This window comes from Lissotriton helveticus, chromosome 2_1, assembly GCF_964261635.1.
Source record: "Lissotriton helveticus chromosome 2_1, aLisHel1.1, whole genome shotgun sequence".
NCBI lineage: Eukaryota > Metazoa > Chordata > Amphibia > Caudata > Salamandridae > Lissotriton > Lissotriton helveticus.
Genome location: NC_136059.1, coordinates 1121798187 through 1121825149, shown reverse-complemented (window position 1 = coordinate 1121825149; position 26963 = coordinate 1121798187). Strand labels below are relative to the sequence as shown.

Below are 26963 nucleotides of genomic sequence, written 5' to 3'. Positions count from 1 at the left end.
GCTTCCCACAGGGGGCCGGGCTAATTTTTCAGTCAATTCTTCACACCCACATGCCGCTCTCCCCCGCTCCGCCCCCTCCCCTGCCCGCCGTGTGCATTTCTTTTCTCCGGCCTGCGTGCTTCCCACAGGGGGCCGGGCTAATTTTTCAGTCAATTTGCAGAAGGTCTGCCTTTGTTCTGCAAGTGCATCCCTTTCGCAACCGACCATGCTTTTAACACCGAACAACTCTCCCGCAAACTCACCTTCCTCAGCTCGCTAGTACGGTCCCTCATGTTGCAGCTACCCCAGGTCAAGCGGATCCGCAGCTAATAGTGCCAGGCCTTGCCATGGGAAGCAAATCCGCCCGAGTGAAACACGCATGCGCATCGAAGGCAATGAATGCTTTTTTTCATGGCGTCCATCTTCAAACGGTATTATTGCCAGCGCAACCAACGTTTTCGTCACTACAAAAGCCCAACCGATCGACATAGAAAACAGACAAGACTTCTACTTCCCGTCTGTGTGTGCCCATCCTCGCGTGTGCGCACGCGTTTTATAATAGGCATGCGTACTATGTAATTTGTCTCAGAACAGATATTTCTAAGCTCCCCGGTGTTCTGCCGTTTTAGTGCGTATAAGTAGGTTACAATTTGTTATCGTAGATGTATTTTGAAGCTTCCTGTGGCCGCAGTTCAATTCCCATTCTTCCCTGAATACTAATTTCTTTTTTTATTATTGCGTTTCAAAAGAGGAAATATACTCTACAATACCACCATGCAAGGCGGCCTTGCACATTACTCACCCAATCTAAAATTAAAAACATCGAATTATAACAAACAAACACAATGAATATCCTTAACAATTATGATTGTACAGTCGACTTGGCAGATACTGTCTCTGCAGATATGCTGCGTCTTCATTATGCCGGATGTTTCAATTATTAGAAAAACAACAAGATGCCGACCCTACCAATATTCAACTGCTCTCATTCCGAGCGAACAAATCAGACACACGCAACGCCACTCACACACGCAACGCCACTCACACACGCAACGCCACTCACACACGCAACGCCACTCACACACGCAACGCCACTCACACACGCAACGCCACTCACACACACAACACCACTCACACACGCAACGCCACTCACTCAAAGCCACTCACACCCACGCAGTGCCACTTTCACCCACACTGTGCAGTGCACAATAGGCCTCGCAGTAGGAAAGTTGGAGCTATTGGTTTTGTAAATGACAAAGCCCTTTATGTTTTTAAAATGAAAACAAAAATAAAAGGCATTGTTATTTGCAATTGTAATAGCTCCAACTTTACTACTGCGAGACCTATTGGCAACGCCAGTGCTTGTTATTAAAAATAAGTCTCCCCTCCCCCGAACTCCCCCCTCCGAATTCAGATGTTATATTCCTTTCCCTTGCAATCGCCACAATCAGCGAGTTGCCAGCCAAGATATTAGCCTCTGAATAATCAGTCAGAACAGTTGCAAACTACCCTTTACCGAGCCTCTCAAACCGATAACTATCTTTTCTTATATATTGTAGTTTTAATGGAAAGTCTAAACCTGGCTCCCTTTTGCGCATTCCAATTCAGCCTGGCTCTTTTTATTGCCAGCTCCAAGATTGGTTCTTGCTGTCCAAGGGAAGCCTCTTGTCCAAGCTCTCGTACCTTCTAAGAGCAATGTGCAGTTATGTGGCCAGCGCTCTGAGCTTCATACAGACAAAAGTAAACTTGCAGCATGGCAGTTTCAGTGGATTCCTTCTGATTCCCGATCACATGACCAGACTGCAAGTCATCCTGGTATTCCTTCACATTCAGTCCCAGTGAATCCCTTGATTTCCTTGGATTCAGACTAGAACTTCTTACAGCTCTTACTATAATTGTGAATCATCAGTTATCGTGGTTGAGAGATCTCTGCCAGTTCACTGGCACCCTCGCTTGATATTGATAGACAAAACTATTTTTAGCTATTCAGTACCACTTGTTAACTCAACAAGAGTGAGGAGATACAAGAAGGGGCGTGGTCTTCATTACGTGCTTAGGTTACTTTATCTGCGGCTTTTGGTCTATCAACCAGTAATCCACTGTACCTAACTGGTTGCTTTCATTGTTCAGTGAGTGGTACAAGGTATTTGCAGCGGAGCAGCGTTGAGGGGAAGGCAGGCATTCGGTCCTTGCAGTCATCGTTGCTGACTGGGCAATGATGAGTGATACCCCCAATACTACGCTAAGGCTCATGGGGCCATCCGCATTTTGAACTTAAATATTTCATACGCCAATTGGGCGCAACGAGCATACCATCACTTAAAACATTGATAGGTACATTACACATTGTTTTTATAAAATATTTTTTTGAACACTTTCACATTCCATGTGAGTAAGGTGGGGATCATAGTGCATATCCTCGTCCTGAAAAAGGAGTCTTGTACTCCGAAACATGTTGACACTGTTGTTGGTTGATATACCCTAGCACGTATTTTTTCAACCAGTCTTTGCACTTTTTACTAATACCAGCCAGGGACTGAATACAATTTTCTCTTTTCCTTAGTGCCAGGTATTTTTTATTCACTTCTTCACCTCACCTCACTCACATCACGTAAATACACTCCCTCACATAGTTCACTGCCAAGTGCTCCTGCGTAGTCGTTCTGTCGTAGCACGCCGCATCCCGTAGAGGGGTGCGAAGGCCCCGATGATGAAGCATGACACCAAGGGGCCTGTTGGTGTGTGAGGGGCATTTAAAAAACACGGTGTGCTCACCATCCCTTAGGGACCACTGAACAACCACCCTGTGGATTCTATTTTGTTTATTCATTTGCAGTACATGCACTGGTGCTTGCTCTCTGAGCTCCTCTCCTTGTGCTGCCCTGCAAGCTGAACTCGCCTACAGCTGTGTGGCTACAGAGCTCATACCTACTGTGTGAGCCCATTGTCTCAGATCCCTCTGGCTGCCTGATTGGCTGTTCTTGAAGGGATATTATGGCTTTGGACTCTGCCTTTTGTTATACATTCTGGTACAAATGTGCTGGTAAACCTTATGTTTACCAGTAAGAGTTCCGCCTTACAAGACTCAAATCATGGGTGTCTCCTACTTGTCAGGCCCAGTAATCTTATGTAAGCCAGTTAGATTGTTCATTGAGTTAAGTATGTAGTGCCGTGTGTATCATTTTTGGAAATACCGATTACCTAATTGCCATTCTCTGCGAATCACACTTTGGTACTCGCTATTCCTAATGTATGAAACTCCATGAGTGGGTCGCAGGTCAACCTACCTCATGAATATTAATGAGATAGGTCGCAATTTGCGAACCGTTAGGAGTTGCTAAAATCACAGGGATGGTGGTTTGCTGGGGTGAGCAGACCACCATGTCCATGATAACTTGTAAATAAAGCAATAATTTTGTTTTTGTTTAAATACAGGCCTTTTTACCTTAAAGGAAAACGGGTTGCACTTAAAAAAGAAAATTGAAAAATGTTCTTTTCATTTTTTTTTTTAAGAGCAGGCCATGGTCGGTAAGACCACTGCCTGCCCTGAAAAAAAAATTTCACTTCCATTCTCAAATCGGGGCCCCTTCCCAATTGTTAATGGGTTACCACCTACTTGAAGAATGGGAATTTTATGCTACCCATTTTGTTTGCAAAACATTCTTACATAACGCTGCAATTCGGTATTAGGAAGAGACCCTTCCTAAAACCGAATTGCTATGTATTCGCAGTTCCAAAGTGCGATTCAGTAACAACATGTTACCGAATCACTAATTGGAATTTGTACAACCAAAATGCATTTTACCCCATTGCAAACGGTTTGCGACCGATAAAATGCATGATACATATGGCCCATAATGCTGACATTTCTGTGTGACATGCATAGTTTTTGTGTTCTTAAACGATATCTGTCATCCCCTTCCAGGTCCCATACTGATGTCCCATCTAATGCTGTGCTTTAGTAGCCAGCGCTGCCACTGTTTCAGTTATAATTTAGCATCTCTTATCAAGAAAAACAAACCTTCACTGTGGTGTTTATTGCAAAACAGCATGCAACTTGAAAGACTTGGTGCAGAAGTAAGGGCTCGGCCAACTGACCCTTACTTTCACGCTGTTACTTACCTCGTAGTTGTTTGGGGTTTAAACAATGCCGGCTGTTTATTGCACGCCTCCGCAATTACGTGCCTGAACCGCAGACATTGATTGGCCCTTAGGGAGGGAAAAGTAATTAACCAGATTTATTTTCTACTAAGTTGTGCAGGCCTTAAGGCCATCAGTAGCTCTCTCCTTGGCCACGGACAGTGTGGCTGTGGAGGGAGCACACATTTTCTTTCATGTGCAGCCCTTGCTTCTCTTCAGGTGCTGCTGCTGAAAGAAAAGCCGAGCTGCCTCCCTGCTAGTGGCTGCCGGCGCCCCTGCTTCCTTTGTTACAGTCCACCGCAGAAGTAGAGAAAACATGTTTGTTTACTTTTCTCGGTGTGTGGTTGCGAGTCAGAGACGGCTTCCTAGAAAGCAGACAGGATTTTCTTTCCGTGTCCGCACCTGGCGAGAGACATGAGCTGTGCAGATGAGAAAAGCCGTGCCTCTTCAGCACAGCATTAAGGCAGGCTCCACCACGCGACCCCATGGGGTGATCAGTCATTGGGTAGCCAAGCCTAAGCCCCCAGGTCAAGGTTCAACCTCATCGGAAGGACGTTGTAAGCTAGCAGCCACAAAATGATATCTTAGCTTAAGGTGCTGGCTGATGCCCGCTGCTTGTTCAATATTGGGTTCCATAATGCTTGTACTGCTAGTTTTCATCAGATTTTTTATAATGCTCTTCTTTCCATCCTTTCCATTGGGAGTTCCATATTCGTTTTTGAGTGGAACATGTTTATTCAAATGGTGTACCAGTTGTAATGATTTGATCATCTGTATTCTTTATTAATTATCTGGAGTTGTTGGAAGATCTGTGGTGGTAACAGGCATCGTTGTCCACCATTAAATATACTTTTATCTTAAGGTGTTGACAGTGGCGCATGTCTGTCACCTGAAGAGTTGTATTGGTGCAATTGAATTATCAATAAGTCTTCATCGCCTGAAACACTATCAATCAAGGATTTGTAAAGCTTGGCAAATCACCTGTGGGGGTCCCAAGGCGCTGGGTTGCTTGCTGCATCGTGGTCATCTGATCATTCGAAAAGCCAGGTCTTGAGTTGTTTCCTGAATTGCTGGAACGATGAAGCAGTCCTGAGGCGCAGGGGAATGTTGTTCCAAGCTTTGTCTGCCAGGTGTAAGAAGGAGCATCCTCCACTGTTGCTTCAGTGGATTTGGGTGGTATCTGCGAGGAAGAGGGAGGTGTATCGTAGGTGTCTGGTCAGTTCGGGGAAATTCATGCATATGTTGGTCCTTCGTTGTGCAGGGCTTTGTATGTGTGGATCAACACCTTGAACTGGCATCTCTTCTGGATCGGGAGCCAGTGTTGCTTCTTGAGGTGGGGTGTGATGTGGGTCCATCTCGGGAGGTCAAGGATGATTTTTGCAGCGGAATTTTGTATTGTCTGTAGTCTCTCAGGAGGCGTGCAGTAATTCCTACGTAGAGGGTGAGAGGGTGTTCCCATAGTCCAGCCTGCTGGTGACGAGGGCCTGCGTGACGGTCCTTCTGGTGTTGAGTGGGTGCCACCTGAAGACCTTGCGGAGCATGTGTTGGGTGTGAAAGCAGGAGGATGAAACTGCATTTACCTGTTTGCTCATAGATTGCTTGCTTTCCAAGATGATGCAGAGGCTGCAGGCGTGGTCTGTCAGGGCATGCAATGGGCTGAGTTTATCAGGCCACCATGTGTTTTTCCATGGCAAGGTGATGTTCCCATAGATAAGGACTTCCGTCTTGTTCGAGTTGAGCTTGAGACAGTGTCCTTCATCCTGTCGGCGACACTCATCATACAGCTGTAGAAGTTGGTTCTGGTGGTGTATGGACCTTTTGTCAGCGAAAGGATGAGCTGGATGTCGTCGGCTTAGGAGATGTTTAGTCTGTGCATTCTGATGGTGTCGGCTAACGGGGTCATGTACGTGTTGAAGAGGGTGGGCCTCAGGGATGATCTTTGAGAGATGCCGCAGATTATCCTCTTCGGTTTCGAGGTGCACAGTGGGAGACAGATTCTCTCGGTTCATCCAGGGAGGTATGAGGCGATCCATTTAAGGGCATCTCCCTGAATTCTGATGTGGTGGAGTCTGTTGATCAAGATGTGATGGGAGATGGTGTTGAAGGTGGCTGACCAGAAGGATGAGAGCTGCCGGTTTGCTGCAGTTTAAGAGGGCTCTGATGTCGGTGCCTGCGATCAGTACTGTCTCTGTGCTGTGGTCGGCTTGAAATATGGATTGGGAGAGGTCCACAAGATTTTTGTGTTCCAGGTATTCGGTGAACTGCTGGTTGATTGCCTTTTCTAAAACTTTCACTGGAAACAAGAGCAGGGAGATGGGCTGGTATTTCTTTGGTTCTGCAGAGTTGGTGGATGTTCTTGTTCAGGAGGTGCCTCACTTAAGGGTGTTTCCAGTCCTTGAGAGAAGGAGGCTGAGATGATGCTGGTGTTCAGGACCTTCTTGAGCACCTCGCCAATCATCTGGCTCCAAAAGTTGATAACATGGTAAGGACAGGGGTCCGTGGGCACTCCCAATTACACAGAGTTCATGATGGAGATTGTGGCTTGAGTTATGAAGGGGTCCCAGTGGGTGATATGGTGATCTGGGCTAGTGTTTATGGGTGTGAGAAAGCTAATGCTGTTGGTGGCAGTAGGTTAGGTTTTGAAGTTTTCAATGTTGACAGATCTTGTTGTGAAAGAAGTCTGCCAGGCTGTCACACAGTTCTTGGGAGGGGGTGATGTCCTTGCTGTCGTTCGTGCTGGCTTCAATGCTATCAGGTAGGGCTTTCTTCTTCGTTTCTTTCAGGTGGGGTGGTACTGGTTGAGTGCCATCTTGTAGGTGAAATGATCTTGTGTCTCTTTGCTGGTGCACCATTTCCTTTCTGGTTGCTGGCAGCAACTTTTAATGGATTTCAGCTCTGCAGTGAACCAGCTAGTTCATCTGGTGGTTCCTTTGAATTTGGCTGGCTTGGCAGAGCGGTTGTCCTGGCACATTCTGTGATCCACTGAGAGAAGTTCTTCACGGCCTGGTCTGGGTTGGATGTTGTGTCTGGGATGTAGGAGTTTCGAGCATTGCTCCACTGGTCTTCTGATATCTTTTTCCAGTTTTTGCGTGTAGACCTTGGGGGTATGGTGCTGATGTTGGTAGGTCCTGAGATGGTGAAGTGGACGATGTAGTGTTCCGTCCAGGTGAGTTGTGAGATGTGGTTGTACTTGACTCTGTTACTGGATGTAAAAATGGGGTTGAGCATTTGTCCCGGGATGTGGGTAGGGTCAGTGACAAGTTGCTTGAGGCAGATGTTGCTCATGCTTTCCAGGAAGTCGCTTGTGCTGGTGTTGCTGGGTTCGTCAAGATGGAAGTTAAGATCCCCTAGGATGATGTAGTGCTCGGAGTTGATGGCGATTGGGGCAATGAGGTCAGAGATGTTGTTACCGAAACTGGGCCTGGTGATCTGTAGGCAAGGGTGCCTCTGATGTTGTTTATTCTGTCTATGTGGAGTTGGAAGATGAGATACTCCATTATTAGGGTTGAGTCGTCTGAGGAGGTCTTGCATCTGGTGGTGTCCTTGTAGATGATGGCAATTCCACCACCATGTTTGTTGGTTCAGTCCTGGTGTGTTATCTTGTAGCATTTGAGGGTGGCGATGGCGATGTCTGGCACGGAGGCGGAATTCAGCCATGTCTCTGTGAGGAAGATGACTTCCGGGGCAATATGTCCCATGTCCCAGATCTCTGTGATGTGTTTGCTGAGTGATTGAGTTTTGAGAAGAATGTACTGGAGTTGTGTCGTGGTGGTTTCAGTCGGTGTGAGGAACCCAGTTGTGTTTTCGTTGTATCCTGTGCTGTTGGTTGCTTTGGTGTTACAGATGGAGCAGCAGTGCTGACTGGAGAATGGTCCTCCGGTGGTGCATGGGGATATGTGGGGATATCGATTCGCCTGGGGTCCAGGGCTTGGATGTCTGCAACAGTGTAACTGCGTGGGCTGGAAGAGCCAGGGTACCTGGCGCTGGGATTGGGCCAGGCATGGACGTGTGCAGATGGGCTTGCCTTCGGCGTTCCGGCAGTGAGGCCACTACGCATGTCCCCACTGTGGCCCCATATGTAGTCCTGGGAGCTGGGCAGGGCTGGCGGGAGGCCAAGGAGGGGAAGAAAGCAGTAGGTGCTACAAAATAATCTTAGCACAAAGTAAAACAGCAGTGAAAAAAGAAAGATCTAAATATGCAAAAACATAAATGAATGGAGAAAACAGCGAGTTAATGGGATTGGGGGCTTCAGGCAGACACAGGAGTCAGCTGGTGTTTAGCTGCAGCGGGGAGAGCGGCACATTGACTCAGAGGTCGAGAGGAGCACAACTGAATTGGAATTTCTACTGCTTTTTTCCTGCTTGATCTTCTCTTTCTGTTCAATAGTGGTTGTCTGAAGGATGTTTGTTCCTCCATATTCCTCATGTGCTCTCTTTCCATGCACCAAATGGATCCATACTTTTTAGTAGCAATATCTGGTCACTAGTGCTAGGTGGCGCTGTGTGGCTTAAATCATGGATCCATGAGATTCAAAGGGAAGTGTTGTAGTGGTTCTGCATGCCCGATTGACATTAGTTGTTTTTTTACACCCCTCATGAGCCAACACCTTTTTGCAATGTTGGATTTTACATATTGTTCTTTGCATTAAGAAACTCAGGTGGTATAGCATTATTATCGTGCAAGCAGACAAGATGTTAACACGGCGGTATCCAAAAACCCATATTAAGTGGGTATGTTCCTTGCTTGTCACCAGTTTTTATGTTCGTACAGAGGAGAGAACAATAATTAACATGTGAATTTAAATGTACATCCCAAATATAGCGCTAAATCTATTAAAAACGTTTTCTTTTTATTTACAGGTTGTTGACATTCGCTCAACGTGGAATGCACTGTCTCCGAAGCTGAGCTGCGACTCACGACCACTTATTTTGAAAACACTTCATGAGCTATTTGCCCTGGTTCCTTCGTTGTCAGTGAATGCGGCTGAATACGAGGTGAGTTCCACTTTTTCATGTAAAGAGTACGTTTCTGGCTAGACTCAAACGCCCTCGTTATTAGTTTCCTATGAAAATAAGCTCAAAATTTCTGACTAGGAAAAACGAATGTAATGGGGATTTTGATCTTTAGAATAGCATACATGTCAAGATTTTGAAAAGAATAAGATGCAGATTTCTAAAATTAAGTTGAGAGATATTTTGTAGTGTGTATGGAATAGGGAATAAATGCTAGAATCTGCAATTCTGCACTAGGTACATACAAGGAAACATTTTAGAAGGGGAAAATGGAAGATTAAAAAAAAAAAATCGGGAGAATTATAAAACTTTATAAATAAATAAATAAAATGAATTCCTCCCATTGACTTCTGTTGAGGCTGGAATTGGGTCTATTGTCATGTACTGGGACTAAATGAAAATATAATACTTTTTTCCCCTTACCTGTCAAGAGCACGGAGAACGTGCTATGGCAAGCTTACTTTGAGTATTGGGGATCTGTAAATACAAGGTAAGTATGACTTTTTATACTTTGCAATAAAATTCTCTTTTCTTCATACAACACGGCTCAACACTTAAGACAATTTTTAGGCCCAAAATCTCTTTACATGGGTTCTTATAGGGAAAAAGTGTTAGCGGTTTCACAGGTAAGTAAACAACTTATGATTGTTAGTTTTGTGGGTTAGGACCAAGGTTTCCCACGGTCTAGATGGGCACGCGAGTTACACCAGCAGCAGCACTGTGGTGGCTGGGTGCAGAGTGCAGGGGCCCAATGTTATCCAATAGAGCTAAGGGGGCCTTCAGTTAGGGACTGCTGACAAGCAGGCCACTTGGCTGTGGGAGCAAAGCTCCTGGGGTTAAGGTCAGAACTGCATGGGCCAACGACCTGCACAGGAGCGGCACCTCCAGCGGCACTGGGGCGGCCAGGTGCGGGGTTCAAAACTGACGTCAGGGACTCTGTGTTTTCCAATAGAGTCCTTTGGTTTTGAAATGATGCTGCAGGCTCAGACAGAGAGGCTTCCTGAAAGGGACCACCGGCTCGAGAGGTAAGTTGGGATCTGGGAGGATACCTGGACACTGGTGGTTACGCCACCCAAGGCCAGGGGGAGTTGGGTGCTGGTGTGCCTTCTGGTGTCAGATTTTCTTAATGGCTCGGATCTCAGTCCGGTCAGGTGGACCCTTCAGGTTGAGTCTGCAGGCATCATCTGGCGGCTTGAGGGAGGTCGGGGATCACCAGTTCCCAGGTCAGGATCGCTGGGGAGACCTCCATGGGGTGTTGGGCCATTCGAACTTGGGCCGTGGGCGTCGAGTGCAGAGTTGTGCAGAATCGTGGAGTCGCCAGAATCCGGATTCTGGAGCTGAGTGTTTGCTTGAGTAAATCCGGTGCTCACGGGAGCCAGAGTCTGTAGGAAGGTCACAGGGCATGTACTCTGGGCTCTGGGCATTGCTGGCTGCTGGTCTCGCTGGGGTTCTTGCTGTAGGCAGGTCGTAGACGGGACAGGCTGGTAGGGCTATGGCCAAGTCAATTGCTGTCCTCTTCTCCTTCCAGGGTCAGCATGGTTCTTCGGTCCTTCTTCTTCCTTCCTTGAATCTGAGGAGGCAAGGTTCATTGTCACCCCTAAATACTAAATCTAGGGGGGTTTAAAAGGGTGTGCAGGGAGGGGGCAATGGTTCCCTTCCTTGGGCTGGATACACTCCCTATTATGCCATCTTACAGTGGGAGGGAGCATGAGACTCTTCCTAATTGGCTGAGTCCCCTCATTGTCAAGATGGAGGGGACTGAGATGTGTGCTTCACCTCGTCTTCCCTACCTGAGGGGTGGGGTTCGCAAAGGTGGGCACACCTCTCTTCGTAGCATTGATTTCCAACTGATTCTCCCGCCCAAAGTGGGGGCCAGAACTTGTGGGAGCCAGTTGCTGGTGCCAGCAAAAGGCCGGAACGGCGTCCAAAGGTGGCAGGCCTTTTGAAGCTTCCCCTTTCATAGACCCAGCCCTTCCTGGGGAACGAAGCATGACACCTCTGCCCAGGATGGGCTTTGTTTCTGGACCCAGAGAGCAGAGGCTCGCTACCCAGGGGTCCATACACCTTTCTGGTGGTGGCAAATAGCGGGTAGCATTTCAGGAACCACACCAGGGCTGGGCGATTATCAGTGGGCATCTCTAAAATGCCCTCTGGGTGCATGTTACCGTAAATCCCACGCTGGCGTCAGTGTGGGTTTAATGTGCTGAGAAGTTTGCTACCAACCGTCCCACTTTTTAGTAAAGCTATTGTGGAACTGTGGAGTTCATAATAACCAACTCCCAGGCCATATACTCTTTATGGCTTTACTACACTTACAATGTCTAAGAATGGACTTAGACATTGTAGTGGTACAGGTCTCATGCCTCTCTACCCTCACCTTAGGGCTAGTGTAACCTGCTAGTGGGGTGACTTACCTAGGCCTCAGGCAGTGTATTGCAGGCATGGCACACAGGGATGTGTGTTATGTCGACTCTTCACTTTTCTCTGCACCAAAACACACAGCCGGCAGTTTGTGTGTGTTAAAGTGCAGGACCTTTAATGGATGTAGTCCTTAGAGGCCTTCCCTTGTCACAGTGTCCTCCGTACCCATGGAACTTACCTGTGGCCAGGGATGTACCAATTGTGGATACAGAGGTACAGTCTTAGGAAAGAACACAGGCCCCTGGAACCGGATGGGCAAGGACCCAGTGCACATCAAGTCAGATTGCATTTGAGGTCAGGTTAAAAGGGGGGGGGGGTTACCATGCAGAAGGGGCACTTTCCGAAAGCCTATCTCTCTGGGACCTGGCCGGCTGTCGGGCAGCTGACAGTAGCATTACAAACACTGCCCATACCTGATAGTGCTTGCAGTTTATATATAAAACAGTTGCATAGACATTCATTTCATGTGAGCATCTCTCTATGGCATTGTTTGCATATGCATTATACCAACAAAATACTAACTGTGATAAATTGGATTGTGAATACAGCCTTTTTAACAGCCTGGTATATTGTAGCAACATTAATTGAACTTTTATTGCCTGCTGTTTACCACTTCGGGCACCTTATAGCTGTCAGCACGTTATATCTAATGGCGTACCAGTTACTGGACATTATGCAGATTTAAACATGATGTCTATCGCACTTGCCACGTTATTATTGTTTTTATTTTACACTAAGTACCGTTAAGGTCGAGGATGGTACCCAGAGCAAAAGTGTACCAGTAGTATTTTATGGGCACCGAGTACCTCTATAAGCTTTTCATTCTGTGGTGTACACTATTAACGTAGGATGTACCAGTGATAATCTGTCTGGTTTGCGAAATATCTGTTCTCCATGTATCCCAATTTGAAATTGTGTACTACACGAAAAAAATAATATATATATATATATATATATATATATATATATATATATATATATATATATATATATATATATATATATATATATATATATATATATGGTTTTTAACTTGTTTATTATTCTCTCCTGCTTTATATTGACTGAATTAGCCATTTCATATCAGGCACTCTCTTGAAGGAATGCTTCGATTTTATCTTCCTTTCTGCATGGTGAACTTTATAAATGATATACCTATGAAACCCAGTATGAAATATTTATATAGGTTATGTCATGAAAGAATATTTTTTGTTATGAAGATATTTGTAAGGCTTTTTATGTTGCTACAATAAAACTAACTTAATTGAGTATGCGTACATTGCAGCCCAATTATGATGTTTGTGGGGAATGTGTTGCTTTTACTTTTCATAATAAGTCAGTGACTGTTTTCATGGTAACCCGGTCTATCTCGGTAAAGTTTATTGAATTCTTTCTAGACTAATTTGAAAGAATGGTTGTCTCTGTCATAAATCATACATACCTGTTTTCATCCCTTTATCAGCTAGTGAAGTAATAAAAAGCCAGTCTTCTCTCAGACTGTTGCCTGTCAAATGTGTTTTTCATTCTAGTCTCGTAACAAACATCAATCACTTAGCACCTGAGCCATACATTGGTTTTTGGATTGTCTTGTAGGTTTAGTCTTTACTATTGCTCATTCTTGATAACCAACTTTTATTGATTTTGAATTTATGAGAGACCAATAAAAGAGAACAATAGACCAGCAATTTGCACAAATATCAGCGCAAAGCAGAAATATGATGACATTACACCAGCATACACGACCCTGACATGCAGGGGAAAGACAGAGTAGTACCCGCTCCAGTCCTCGGTTGTTCAACAAAAGTGTCAATCTTCTATCATCCCAACCCACTTGCCCCACATTCTGCGGAACTTCTTCGGGCATCCTCTTGCCTCCCCAAGTTTCCAGTCATGATCTGGGCTTCGGGCAGGCTGTATGCGGGTGAGGAGGTGCCCTCTGGGATATGAGAGTGAAGAGCGTGGCGCAGCTGCAGGTAACGATAAAACTGGGAAGTGTGGAGGGAGTACCAGTTTTGCAGGTCTTGAAAGGTGCGCATGTGGTCTCCACCCCAGACATCCCCCAATTGTGAAATCCCTATGAATTCCCATGCTCTAAAACCAGAGAGGTTGTCGACCTCCCGGAGCCAAGCACCCCGCCATAGTGGGGTATATTGAGTCAATTTGTCTGACCAGCGGGTGTGGTGCAGAGAAGCCCGCCAGGCTAAAAGCACCCTACTGTTGACCTTCCCATACAGCAACCCCTGGATGTTCTACAAACCCAGGGTGTGTTGTTCCAATCGATATGATGGATCTGACCAACCACCATTAAACCAGTTGTGCAATATGAGGAGCCGAGTAGCTAAGTAATAAAGAAACAGATTTGTCAGCCCCAAGCCGCCATCAAAGGGTGGGATCCGGCACTGGGCAAAGCCCAGCCAGGGCCTCCGACCCCCCCCTCAGGAACTTGGTGGCCAAGCTGCCCATCTCCCGGAACCACGACCGTGCGAAGGATAGGGGGGTATTGTGAAGCATGGAGAGGAACCTGGGCAGAATCATCATTTTAAATAAGGCTATTCTGCCCATAGGGTTCAGCCGCAGTGCCTGCCATTTGAGGAGATCAGCACAGGCCTTTTTCACCAGCTGGGTTTCATTGAGTTACCATGCAAGGTCTGGGAGGAGGGCAAACCAGATCCCCACGTATTTGAAGGACTGTCCTCGAAGAGGTATCGATGACTACCAATCAAAGCACTCCTGCGAGAGATGAAGGGGGACCAGGACGGATTTAGCAGCGATCAGTCGAAGGCCATAGATTAGCTCGAAGAGACTTAGCGCCCGGAGACACAGAGGTCCCGATTGTGCTTGGTCCGCTAAAAATAGCAGAACGTCGTCTGCGTAAAGGGCGATTTTGTCCTCTTCCAGGCCGGGCCATCTCCATCCTGTGAAGTGTTTATTAGATCGGATAAGACAGGCAAAGGGCTCCATCGCCAAATCAAAGAGGAGGGGCAAGAGGGGGCACCCCTGCCTTGTGCCCCTCCTGATGGGAAACGGCCACAACAGAGCTCCACTAATCAGTACGTGGCCCACGGTTCACAATATAGCGTCATACCCAGGTTACCGAAGGGGGCTCTAAATCCCATTTTTTTCAACACCGCTTCCTGGTACCCCCAGTCCACTGAATCAAACGCTTTCTCAAAATCAACGAGAAAAAGGGACAAGTAAGGGGTCAGCTCTTGCCGGTTCACCAGAGCAAGGTGGAGACGTCTAAGGCAGTGTCTGGTTCCCCGAGAGGGCATGAAACCGCACTGGTCGGGGTGGACCAGCTTGGCCAGGTACGTTAGTATGCGGTTAGCTAGGATAGAGACAAAAACTTTGAGCTACGAATTAAGGAAAGAGATAGGGCGGTAGTAGGAGCAGTGCTGCGAGGGAGGCTGAGACTTGGGGATCACCATGATGGTGGCCATGTCAGTTTCGGAGCGGAATGAGCCTTCATCGGTCACCTCTTGATACATCTCCAAAAGGTGGGGAACCACCGTGTCACGGTAGGTCGCATAAAACTCCTACGGGAGTCCGTCTGGCCCGGTGTCTTACCAGAGGCCATGCGTGTTATGGCGCCGTTGACCTCCGGGGAGATGCTGAGTCGTGCGGTTAGCTAGGACAGAGGCAAATACTTTGAGCTCCGAATTAGGGAAAGAGATGGGGCGGTAGTCGGAGCAGTGCTGTGAGGGAGGCTGAGACTTGGGGATCACCACGATGGTGGCCATGCCAGTTTCGGAGCGGAATGAGCCTTCATCGGTCGCCTCTTGATACAGCTCCAGAAGGTGGGGAACCAGCGTGTCACGGTAGGTCGCATAAAACTCCTGCGGGAGTCCGTCTGTCTTACCAGAGGCCATGTGTGTTATGGCGCCGTTGACCTCCGGGGTGATGGGGAGGTGCTGAGTCGTGGAATAGAGATCCGTTTGCGCTGGAGTAGTTCAGAGAGTAAGAGGTTGGGGGGCTGCGCAGAGTAAAGGGTGGCATAGTATGTGGCGAAGCAGTGGGCCACCACCACTAATAATTTATTAAGCTACAGTAAGAATTTGGATTTTTAAAATCCCATTTCTTCTGCTGTCCCCAACTCAGACATGTAATCATGCCATACTTAAACATTATAGATGTCATTTCAGAATATTGCCCCATAGCAGCCAAAACGACCCCCCCCATTGCTTAACAAGAAGATATTGCAAATTTACAAAACACTGGTAATCCACGTGTCAGATTCATGCCCACTTTTGAGAGGTGACTGGGTGGAGTACCTTGGGGATGCTGGAGGATGGTGAGTGGCCGTAGGCCATTATGCCATTGTAGAATGGTTTTAGCTTGTACAGCTCAAATTTCTACACTGTGATTATTGGACCTGTCAGTGATTATAGAAAATAGGGTGGAACTCAAAGCCTCCATGTCTGCGGTGTATTGAAATCAACTGTGATTTAACACTTGATGTGGGGATTTAGAATAGTACAACGATACTTGCATAAGGTGGCAGATGTTCTTTCAGAGGTAATGCAAGTTAAGGTGGTCCCTTCTGAAATGCCAATGGCTTAAAGGCACATAGATATTTTAAATGTGTAATCAGTCTTGGTCTATTGGTTGCTAAAAGGACTAGCGCAGATGTGGGGAACGTCCAGCGCACAGAGTATTGTTAAGTGGAAAGTGGTCCCAGATCGATGCAAAATTCTGGAGCAACTGGTATACAAGGTTTGTTACTGCCCACAGAAACGTAAAAGGATATGGACTAGTTGGCAAGATTATTATGGTGTGATGGAGCCCATGGTCATCAATCCCTAATTATCTGTGAGAAGTTAACCCTCATGCAAGTATCTTTTGTGTCATTTGCTGCTGCTCACCATAGATAATTACATAATTGCATTATATTGCATTGTATTTGGTCTTTTGACAAACATGCAAATAAAGATTACTATTTAAACAAGCATTTGCAATGCAATAGGTCTCGCAGCATTAAAGTTTGAGTTATTGGCATTGTATATGACAATGTGTTGCATTACATTTTTAGCAAAGTCTGTATTGGTGTATAAAGATGATTTGCAAGATGATAGCTGTTGCAAAATATTAAGCAATGTTGGCAATAATATTATATTATAATAATATTGTAAGTTACTGTTGTACTTATAAGCATTTTGGTAGCGCATAGTGATGTTGTGGTGCCCCTGAGTGATGCTGTGGTGGTGCAGAGTCATGCTGTGGTGATAGGATAGATAGCGAGGGCGATAGATAGATAGAGGGAGGCCGAGAGAGAGATAGAGGGAGGCCGAGAGAGAGATAGAGGGAGGGTGAGAGAGATAGAGGGAGGGCGAGAGAGAGATAGAGGGAGGGCAAGAGAGAGATAGAGGGTGTGCGAGGGATGGAGTGTGGGGCAAGGGATGGAGTGTGGGGCGATAGATAGATAGAGGGAGGCCGAGAGAGAGATAGAGGGAGGCCGAGATAGAGGGAGGGCGAGAGAGAGATAGAGGGAGGGCGAGAGAGAGATAGAGGGTGTGCGAGGGATTGAGTGTGGGCGATGGATGGAGTGTGGGGCGATGGATGGAGTGTGGGGCGAGGGATGGCGTGTGGGGCGAGGGATGGCGTGTGGGGCGAGGGATGGCGTGTGGGGCGAGGGATGGCGTGTGGGGCGAGGGATGGCGTGTGGGGCGAGGGATGGCGTGTGGGGCGAGGGATGGCGTGTGGGGCGAGGGATGGAGTGTGGGGCGAGGGATGGAGTGTGGGGCGAGGGATGGAGTGTGGGGCGAGGGATGGAGTGTGGTGCGAGACTGTCCCATTGTTTGGGTGCTCGAGGCGAGTTTGGACGATGAAAATGAGCCACAAGCCGCTCAAAGTCACCTACCTACATGTCCATCAGATGGACTGCAAACATGGCAGGAAGCACCACATCTGCTGACACTCGTATAGCCACCATGACCACCATCGCTGCTGCAACACCTGTGGTCACCACATCCACACCCTCTGCTTCAACACTTGTAATCATCACATCAACCACTTGTGCTATAACATCTCCTTCTGTCATTTACCATTGCAGGCACTACTACTGCTGGGCACACAACTGCTAAAAGCAGAGAAACAGCCCAACACAAGTGCCATATGTCAAAGTTGCTATTACCCCTGCCTCAGATGCCACCCCATCCCGAGTGAGTACATCTACTCTCACCAATCTGCTTTTGACAGCCCAAGTCATAGGCTCCCATCCGCCCGGGACTGACGAAGAAAGGTTAAGTGACACCCAGGCTAGGGTTTCGCATTAAAGACGCCTTACTGCTTTTAAAATGTTCCTGTATTAACTTGGCCTCTTGCTTTCAATTTAGTGCCTGTGCGCGCGCGGGTTCAGAGCTCCGCTGGGTAATGGCGGCGGGCTTCGGCGTCTCAGAAGGGCGGGCAGTCACAGCGCCGTGAGGAATGTTGAAGCTGAAAGATAGACTCTATCAAAGAGTGTCACTTTGTTCTCTCGAGATGGCCAACTGAGCTGTCAAAACCTGGATTTGTCACATTTTTCTATTTAAAAACTATTTGTGTTTCTACTAGTCTCATGGTGCAATTTTGCTCATGGCATTACAATGGAAATCAACAGCTTGAACGGTAAATAAACGTGGAATGGAATGGATTTCTTCACGGCTCTGAACCGGTTACATTCATTCACCGGAGCAGAGTTCCGCCAGCAGTAAAAACATCGCGAGACCGGCCTGTCAATGTTCTCGTCGATCAAAGCTATACACTGAATGGGACCACAGAGCTTTTCATCCTCTCTGCATCCCTGTATGAAATCCGACCTGTTCACAGTGGCATAGCAAGTGTGTCATTGGTCCTAATGCAAGTACTGAAAACAGACCCATTCCCTATGGCTGGGTAGAAAAAGGCACCCATAAATGTGGTGCAGTGCACCAGTACGCCTGTCGGCCCGGTGCCACTGCTCCTGCTGCACAACCGATAGCCACTCCTCTGCCTGGTCAGACGGGATCGGAACGCTCTCCCTCCAGGCGGTCCGACGGATGGTTATTACAGCCTGGTCATAATATAGCCCAGTTGGAAATAAATTGATCTGTCCCCCAATAAAGCCATTAAATGCAAATTGGATGTAATTCTTCTTTTAAAGCCCAGATTGCCCAGTTACAACACTTGCCTTTGTTCTTCAGCAGGGGGGAAAGCTTTGACCTTATCAAGTATTTCCAGGCCCGCAGTAGATGGAGGGGGCGGTGCTCACCGCTAGGGTGTCCCTGCTGTAGGTAAGAGGTCATGCTATGGGTCCGCACTTGTAAACAGTTGATGAATTGCACTAGCAGAAACCCTTACATCACCAGGGCTGAAGGGTTGTCTGCTTGCAGACTGCCTTTATAGGCTGGAAGAAACCACTCAGAAATATAGCTGAATGTCCGACTTTAATAACTATATATATATTACAAAGTGTTTGTGCAAAAGAGGTTTCGGCAGTTGACACTCCCGCACTTATTTCTTTTGAAGGGGGTATATTTCTTTTTTCCCTTCTGAATAGGCTGGTACATTACTTTTGTTTTTGACATGCCGATTTGGGGTGGGGCTTGGCAGCGACCAAATGTGAATGAAAGGTCAAGGGAAGGCGAATAAACTGGGAACCGTAAGAGCCCGTCTGGCGCCGTTGTGGAGGCCCTGGTCACTCCCTGATGGGGTGGCCTCAGGCCCGATTGGCGTGAAATGTTCGTTTTTTAGCCCACAAGGTGACCCGTCCCATCTTTCAGGCCCGAGTACAGGCAATGGGGCTGTCTGAAGCGAGGTGTCACCTCTTGAATGGACTCCTTTGAAGTCTCTTGGGCGCTGGTTTTGAAGCTTGGACTCTCGTCCAGTGCTTTCACGCTTGTAAGCAGCTTGCTGTCAGCACAGCCGAGCCGCAGATGTGAAAACAGAGCGTCCAGGTCTGTTAGGGCAGCTTGGGTGCGCACCAGCATTATGGGACTGAACTTTCGGGATTTTATCGAAATCTAGCCCTTCATTTTTATTGTTCTCACATGGGAATGTTGTACACTGTGTGACCGTGCTCGTGTTAGGTTGAAGCAGTCATTTCTGAGCACAGAATCCTCTGCAGGCGGATGAGTCCAATAATGAAAACAAGCATACACACACCAACACACACTCTCCTTGAACACACACATGCATACGTCATGTCAGTGTACGCACACACCAATGCCAAATGCACACACACCCAGATAAGGTGTAGAACTCACACTCTGTGCATGAAACACAGGCAACAATCACCCGGAGAGACACAAATCTTTGCATATATGCGCACACAGAAGCACCTCACACCGCAAAAAAAAACGAGCTGACAGGGCAGTATCTCTCGGTTAATGCCCTCGCACGGCCACCAAGCCCATCAAAAACTCTGGAAATATAAAGGGAATGCGGGGCGCAAACAGGAGGGCGGGGGCTGCCCACGCATGCGCGGCATTTCTAACTTTTATTCTGAAGAGCCCCAGTTACAAATGCCGCGCATGCGCGGGCAGCCCCCGCCCTCCCAAGTCCGGCAGCTGAAGTCCCGGGTCCCAGGAGGGGGCCCGGGTGAAGAACATCCGGAAGCCCGGTGAGGTAAGAGGGGGAGGGGGGGTGTAGCTGTGTGTGTGCGCGTGTGTAGCTGTGCGTGTGTATGTATATGTGTGACTGTGTGTCTGTTAGCTGTGCGTGTGTATATGTGGGTCTGTGTGCCTGCGTGGGTGTATGTGTGTGCGCATGCGTGAGTGTGGCTGTGTGTGCGCGTGGGTGAGAGCCTGTCTTGCTGTGAATCTGAGGCAGGGGCTGGGCGTGCGCGCCCACGAGGTGAAGTCGACGCTCGTGCCCGGCCCCTGTCTCAGATTCCCAGGAGACGGACGGCTATAGTAGTCGAGCAGGACTCCAGCATGCTTCGCATGCTTTCTCCTAGCTCGACCTAAAAAGTAGCAGTGAATGTCGGGGGGATCTACTTGCATCTGTGACACTTATGGTATTTCAGACTAATTTAATGTTTCTTGCTTATCGAAACAAATTGCCAAATTGGTAAGTTAAACAAATTAATGCATTTATTTTACTGTAAATTGTGCTGTACGCTGTTTTTTTCAAATTGTGAATGATCGGCTAACTACAGCTTTTGCACGTGTAGAGCGTGGGCATTGACATACGTGATCTTACTTAAAATGATGTTATAAAGAAAACCTATAATGGCTGATGCAGATTTCAGAATAAGTGTTTGGATTCACCTGTGACAACATTCGGGTTAGTTGAGTTGAGCCTAGAGGAAATGTTACCACTGGTATTTCTGAATCAGCGCCTAAGTCTTTGAAAACTAGTGCTTACTTTGGTATACTGGTCATATTCATTTGTAGCTGAAAAATATATTTACATATATACTAACGGTCTTGAATTTAAATTATTTTTCAGAAATTTAAAGTCCATATTGTCAGCTTATTATGGAGCCACACTCGGAGTTCGGTAAGAACATCATAAATGCTTGTGATAACACGATCTATTGCATTTTCTGAGGGTACAAGATATTAATTGCCTCCTTGCCTTTACTGTACCCCACTGTTGCTGAGTTGAAACCAAAGAAGCTGGTTTGTCTGTTAAGTAATGACAATTATACCAATGGTTTTGGATACAGGTGGCTTGAGGGTGACTTTTACTTGTATACACGGGTGTAGATATTAATAGTACATCAGGAGCAGTGGCACAGAGGCCTGGGGGTTGGAGGAGCCCACTGCACCACATTGAAAGCTTTTTATTTTACCTACCAAACAAGGTCATGGGGGCTCCATTTTCCTTGCTGTTGCTAACTATAACTTGCGCCCTGCCATGCACTGCTTATGACCTCACATACTACTTCACTCTCTTGCACATGACAGGTGTGCATAGTGGGGTGTGTTCATAGGCTGGTCTCTCCTGTGAGACCTCTCTCTCAAGTGACGGCTGTGTGTCGATGGACTGGCCTCTCCTTTCAGACCTGTCTCTCATATGTTGGGTGTGCGTAGTAGAGTGTGTGGTTGTACTAACCTCTCCTTTGAGACCTCTCTCTAAGATGACAGGTGTCTGTAGGGTGTGCGGAGGAACCTGCCTCTCCACTGAGACCCCTGTATTGTATGGCGGCTGTGCGTTGTAGGGTGTGGGAAGAGATGACAGGTGTCTGTAGGGTGTGCGGAGGAACCTGCCTCTCCACTGAGACCCCTGTATTGTATGGCGGCTGTGCGTTGTAGGGTGTGGGAAGAGTCTTAACTCTCTGCTCAGAACTCTTCCCAAGCTGATGGGCATGAATAGTAGACTCTGATAAACACCATATCCAGTAATACTCCTTCTTACAGTAACAAGTCTGCAACGATCACCTACTCTTTCTTATTTTTCATGTTCCCTCAAGAGTCTTGCAAGATCGGAACATTTAAAAAAAAAAAATTAAGCTTCTACTCATCACAGTGCTCATCTCTTACACACTTCCTCTCGATAAAAGGGGGCACAATGTGCATTTCAACTAATAGACTGTATTGAGAACTCTCTTCTCCTTTTTATTATTCACAATCCCGAGCGAGACCTGCGAGATCGTAATAAAAAAAAACAATGTACATTTATTTTTATCACAGTAGCTATCCCTTAGAGATCTTCTCTCTAAAGGCCAGGTGTAGGTAGCCTAATACCGGTCGGTAACGGCCGAAATTACCGAATTTCAGCCGTTACCGACCGGTATTAGGCTTTAGAGATGTAGGTGGCCAATTTACAGATTCGGTTATTTACCGAATCGGTATTTTAAGGAATCGGTAAAATACCAATTCCTTAAAATACCGAATCGGTAAATTACCGAATCTGCAATGTAGGGAGCACTCAAATGAGTGAATTGCATAGTTAAGGATTCGGTATTTACCAACAACTAAAAGTTGGTGGTAAATATCGAAAACCTTTGGCTACGCATTTTTTGTGCATCTCCAAAAGTGCCATGTGGCAGACATACATGTCCTTAGGGCATGTATGTGTGCCACATGTGCACACATGCACGATTCAGGGGTGCAACAGGTTGTCAATGTGACACCCTGCCACTCTTGAATGTGTTCCCCCATTCCCCAATAGGAATGAATGGGAATTACCGAATTGGTAAATACCGAATCGTACCGATGCGGTAATACTTAACAAATTTTTTCCTTCATAGCATTTACCGATTCTAAAATACCGAATCGTTAAAATTCTGTATTTTAGAACCGGTAAATTAGGATTACCTACATCTGGCCCTAAATCTTTTAATTTCTCAAAAACTACTGAATGGATTTACACTAAATCGCAGAAGCACAATCTGTGTACCAACATCTAGCTTCCTGCCAAATTTGGTGTAATTACGTTCAGTAGTTTGTGCTGTAGCCTGTCTTAAAGAAGAAATCTATGGCAAATGCTTGTGGATTTTGCATTTTGGGACTCTCCTTTTTTTCTTGGCCCCTGATTGACAGCTCACCCCAAAGCTCACCATGCATAAATTAGCCCAAAAGTTGCACAGTTTTGGGAAGTTTTGTGGAGAGTCGTTAAACGGGGTCAAAGTAATTAGCCACACAAAAAAAAAAAATTCTATTGGTATTTTAGACACGACTACAGACCAAACGGCTGGACTGAATTTCACCAAATTTGGCAGAAAGGTAGCTTTTGGTCCAGAAAGTGTCCTTTATGTGAATTGGTGTAAATCCGTCCAGTAATTTTTGAGATATTATTGAAAATCCATATTTGTATGGATAGGGACGGGAGGGCTTCGCAAATCTTCCCAATCTCGTGCTGAGATCTGATTGGTTGCCAAAACTTCAACCAGGAAGTGTTGGCAGCCATTTTGAGACTCTGCTTAAGCTGAGTCCCACAAAAAACGTTTTACAAAAAGAAAAGGGGGTGTCCTGGCCATGGGGTCCCAGGGGGACCCTGACAGAGGCAAAAAGCACTTTAAAAAAAATTGCTGTGAAAATGCAACAGAACCGCGATCCGCAGCAAAATAAATTTTAAAAAAAGCGTGTGATCCTGTGCCTGTTTTGAATAGAGACCCCGGGTGGAACAGGTCCTGTGGGCATTTAAAACATAAAAAGCAGGGGGGCACATGGGGCACTCGCCTGAGGCTCTTTGAACCCCGGGACTACCACCTCCCTGTGGATATAGAAAGGTTAATGGAGGGTCTGTGCTGCCCCCCCCCCCACCACCTCCCCAGGGCTAAATAACACCCACAAGCAAGTCACCCACAGCGGGATTGCTGAGACCTCGTAGGAGGCCCTGTCCCCTTTCTCAACCGCTCTGCAAAGGGGCCTCCTGGTGCTCTACTAGTTGATGGCTGAAGTCCCCTTGACTGCTGATGGTCATTGGGGGTCAAGAACCTCTGTTGTTGCCAGAGGTAAGTCCCGTCACTGCAGGATTGCTGAGACTTCATTGGAGGGCCCGCCCCCTTTCTCAACCACTCTGCAAAGGATCCTTCTGGCGTACTACTGGTTGGGGGATGAAGTCCCCTTCGCTGCTGATGGCCGTTGGGGTCCAAGAACCCCTATTGTTGCCACAAGTAAGTCCCCCACAGAAGTATTGCTCATCCCTGTCGGAGGCCCTGGCCCCTTTCTCAACCACTCTTGAAAGGGGCCTTCTGGCGCACTGCTGTTTCGAGGATGAAGTCTAGTCGTGAGTGTGCCAGTAAACTCTGCTCCGCTGGCACTTGGTTTTTGCTGAACTCCACGTTCCAAGCGGAGCACGGAATGGCAAAACTCTGCAAACTCTATCAGCTGAGCGGAGTTTAATGCCCACCCCTATCAGAGACTCACACACCCACTCACAGACCGAGTCAGACACGCATATACCCACTTCCAGCCCCACTCATACTCTCACACCCACATACAAACCTACTCAGACACTCGTACACCCACTGAGACACTCATGCACTCACTCACACCCTTAGTGTCAAAGGTTAGTGGTTACAATTAGGAAATAACATTTTTTTAAAATTTAAAAATTCACTTAAGAAAACAAAGGTTACAGGGTCATAATATATAGGAAATAGAATTAGAAAAAACTGTAGAAGTTCACTGAAAAAAAACGAAAGGTTACAGGGACGTTCTAGTTAGGAAATAGAATTTAAGAACAGTAGAAATTCACTGAAAAATCCAGAGGTTACAGGGACGTTACAGTTAGGAAATAGAATATAAAAAAAACATAGAAATTCACTGAAGGAACTACATGGACGTTAAAGTTAGGCTCAGATTTCACTCATACAAAACCATTGAAATTCAGCAGTTAAAGTTACCTGAGCTTACTATAACTAACGCCCGCAATGCACTGCTCATGATTCACATATTTCATCACTCATGACGTGGCCAGTGACTGATTAAATCATCTACAGAACCACTCGCAAAACCACTTGCACCCCCATATAACCTCTCATACGCCCACTCACACACCCACTGAAATACCCATTCACAGATCCATACCAGTACTTACACAACCACTCACTTATCCAGCTGTACTGTAGTTTAGCAGTGGTAAAATGTGCAGAGTGGTAAATACAGCAAAATGCAACAGGAAAAATTAGGGGAAAATGACAAAATGCCATCCCTCACACTAGTCTTCTACAATTCGTCCTTGAGTATCTATTTGGCATAATGCTCCATTGGTCTTGATGTGTCGTATATGTCTCTTTTACAGTATGCAGGCCAGTATTTTACCAGCCTTATCACCAGTATCACAAGGGTGTTGCTCTGTTTTAGAAAAATGGGCCCTAGCATTTTCTGCCAGGGGTAATAGTCCTCCTGTGTTGGCAGTATTCACCATTGCATGGGAACATTTTCACCCTTACTCCGAGCGTGTTCCATGAGGATCAGCTCCTTTTGCCTGACTTTTTTTATTCTTTCTTTTCTGTTACTGATTTTGAATGATCTCCTCAGCTCTGTCTTAAAAGCTTCACCACAGGACTGTATTCAAGTGCTCCAATGAAGCATTCGCCAAATAATAATACTCTGCGGTCTCCATATGTTGTTTCACCGTCTTACGATCTTGAAGTTTCCATCCATCAAAATGCCATCATAAGTTATCTACTCTGGTCACCCAGTGGCATATCCAAAAGGGCACAGTTGAATATATCCGAAACTAGATAGGAGATATTTGGACATCTGACCAGATTTCCTTGGCCAAAACCATTGTCTTGAGTAAAAGTGATGAGCGTCAGAATAATAAGAGTAGCACTCTTGCTGCTCATGTTTGCTTCTCTATAAGTATACCAAACACATTACACGTACAAACTCACTCAGGCTAGTGAGTTGTTGTTGGTCTATTTTAGTAGAGTTCTGTCTGTTCTGTCTCTCAACCATTACCAAATTACAGTCATTACACCCTGTGCCTGTAATATAGGGCCGAACGGGCCGTAGCGGTTTTCGGGCGTTTCCATGGGAGGCTGGTCGGGTGGGGGGACGGTTTTGTAACTGGGGTGGTTTTGCAGCAGTGCATGCAATATCGTCCCGAGTAACAAATGCAGCAGTCCTGGGGGGCGGATTAGTTGAGCAGCAGTGCTTCACACTTGCACCCTTACCCACCCCCCTCTCCGGGGGCTGGTTTGTTAAAATTGCCAGGGCTGATTTGTGTTCTCAGTCCGGCCCTGCTGTACTATTAGTGCACCCACTTTTTCTAGTATCCCTCTTTATAGTCTGGATAGCAGATGTAAAGTGTTGACCATTTTACTGTCTCTTCCACAAGCTTGCCATTGCCGCAAAGTATCCCTGTGTCCAAGTCTCGCCAATCTTAATCACATCAAAAAATCAGCTTCTTCTAGTCGTGCATATTTCCCCCACCTATAAAAGCACATATATTAGTTCTTATAGGAGCCACAATGGGCTTGTATCTCATCTGCATCTCAAACGCCACTTCGCTTTTAACTCTATTCCCCTAGCCCGTTAGTATTCCACTTCAAAAATTTGAGTTTGTGAAAATATATGGTTGCCATGTAAAACGTTTGTCAAGAGATTGGGATAGAGCAAGGGATGAGCTACATATGACCTCAGTACTGAGAATTTTGGAAATGGGTGGAAAGCTGAAGTAAGGCCTTTTCACCTAATGTCTTAAGACCCTGTAACAAACATTGGATTTTAGAAATAAATGTAAGACCTAATGTAAATACCAGATCCAACAATGCCTTAATATTAAATGATTTAATGTGATTTTGTGCTTTGTATCTCAAAAACCCTTAGAGTGTTGACAATATTTGAGATTCCTCTTACTTCACAGTATTTGAGGTCTTAGTTGTTAATAGATGTCTGACCAGATTACTTTCCTTAATCACTAAACAGGGAATTATTACTACTTTGCACACCCTCATTGGTTGACCATTACAAATCCGAAAAGGAAAGGTCCAGGGAAGAATTCTAAAACTCCCTTTTAATAATTTTATTTGGTCTCAAAACAGAATCTGAAATG

At 46.4% G+C, this 26963-nt stretch overlaps 1 protein-coding gene across 1 annotated transcript in view; it reads left to right on the top strand.

Annotated features, from left to right (window-relative positions):
- FOCAD (focadhesin) overlaps positions 1–26963 on the top strand; it is a 1210644-nt gene that overhangs the window by 600984 nt on the left and 582697 nt on the right. Inside the window, exons 18-19 of the mRNA XM_078675948.1 lie at positions 8979–9113; positions 20958–21008. Coding sequence (XP_078532074.1) covers positions 8979–9113; positions 20958–21008 — 186 coding nt within the window. The remainder of the gene's footprint in view (positions 1–8978; positions 9114–20957; positions 21009–26963) is intronic.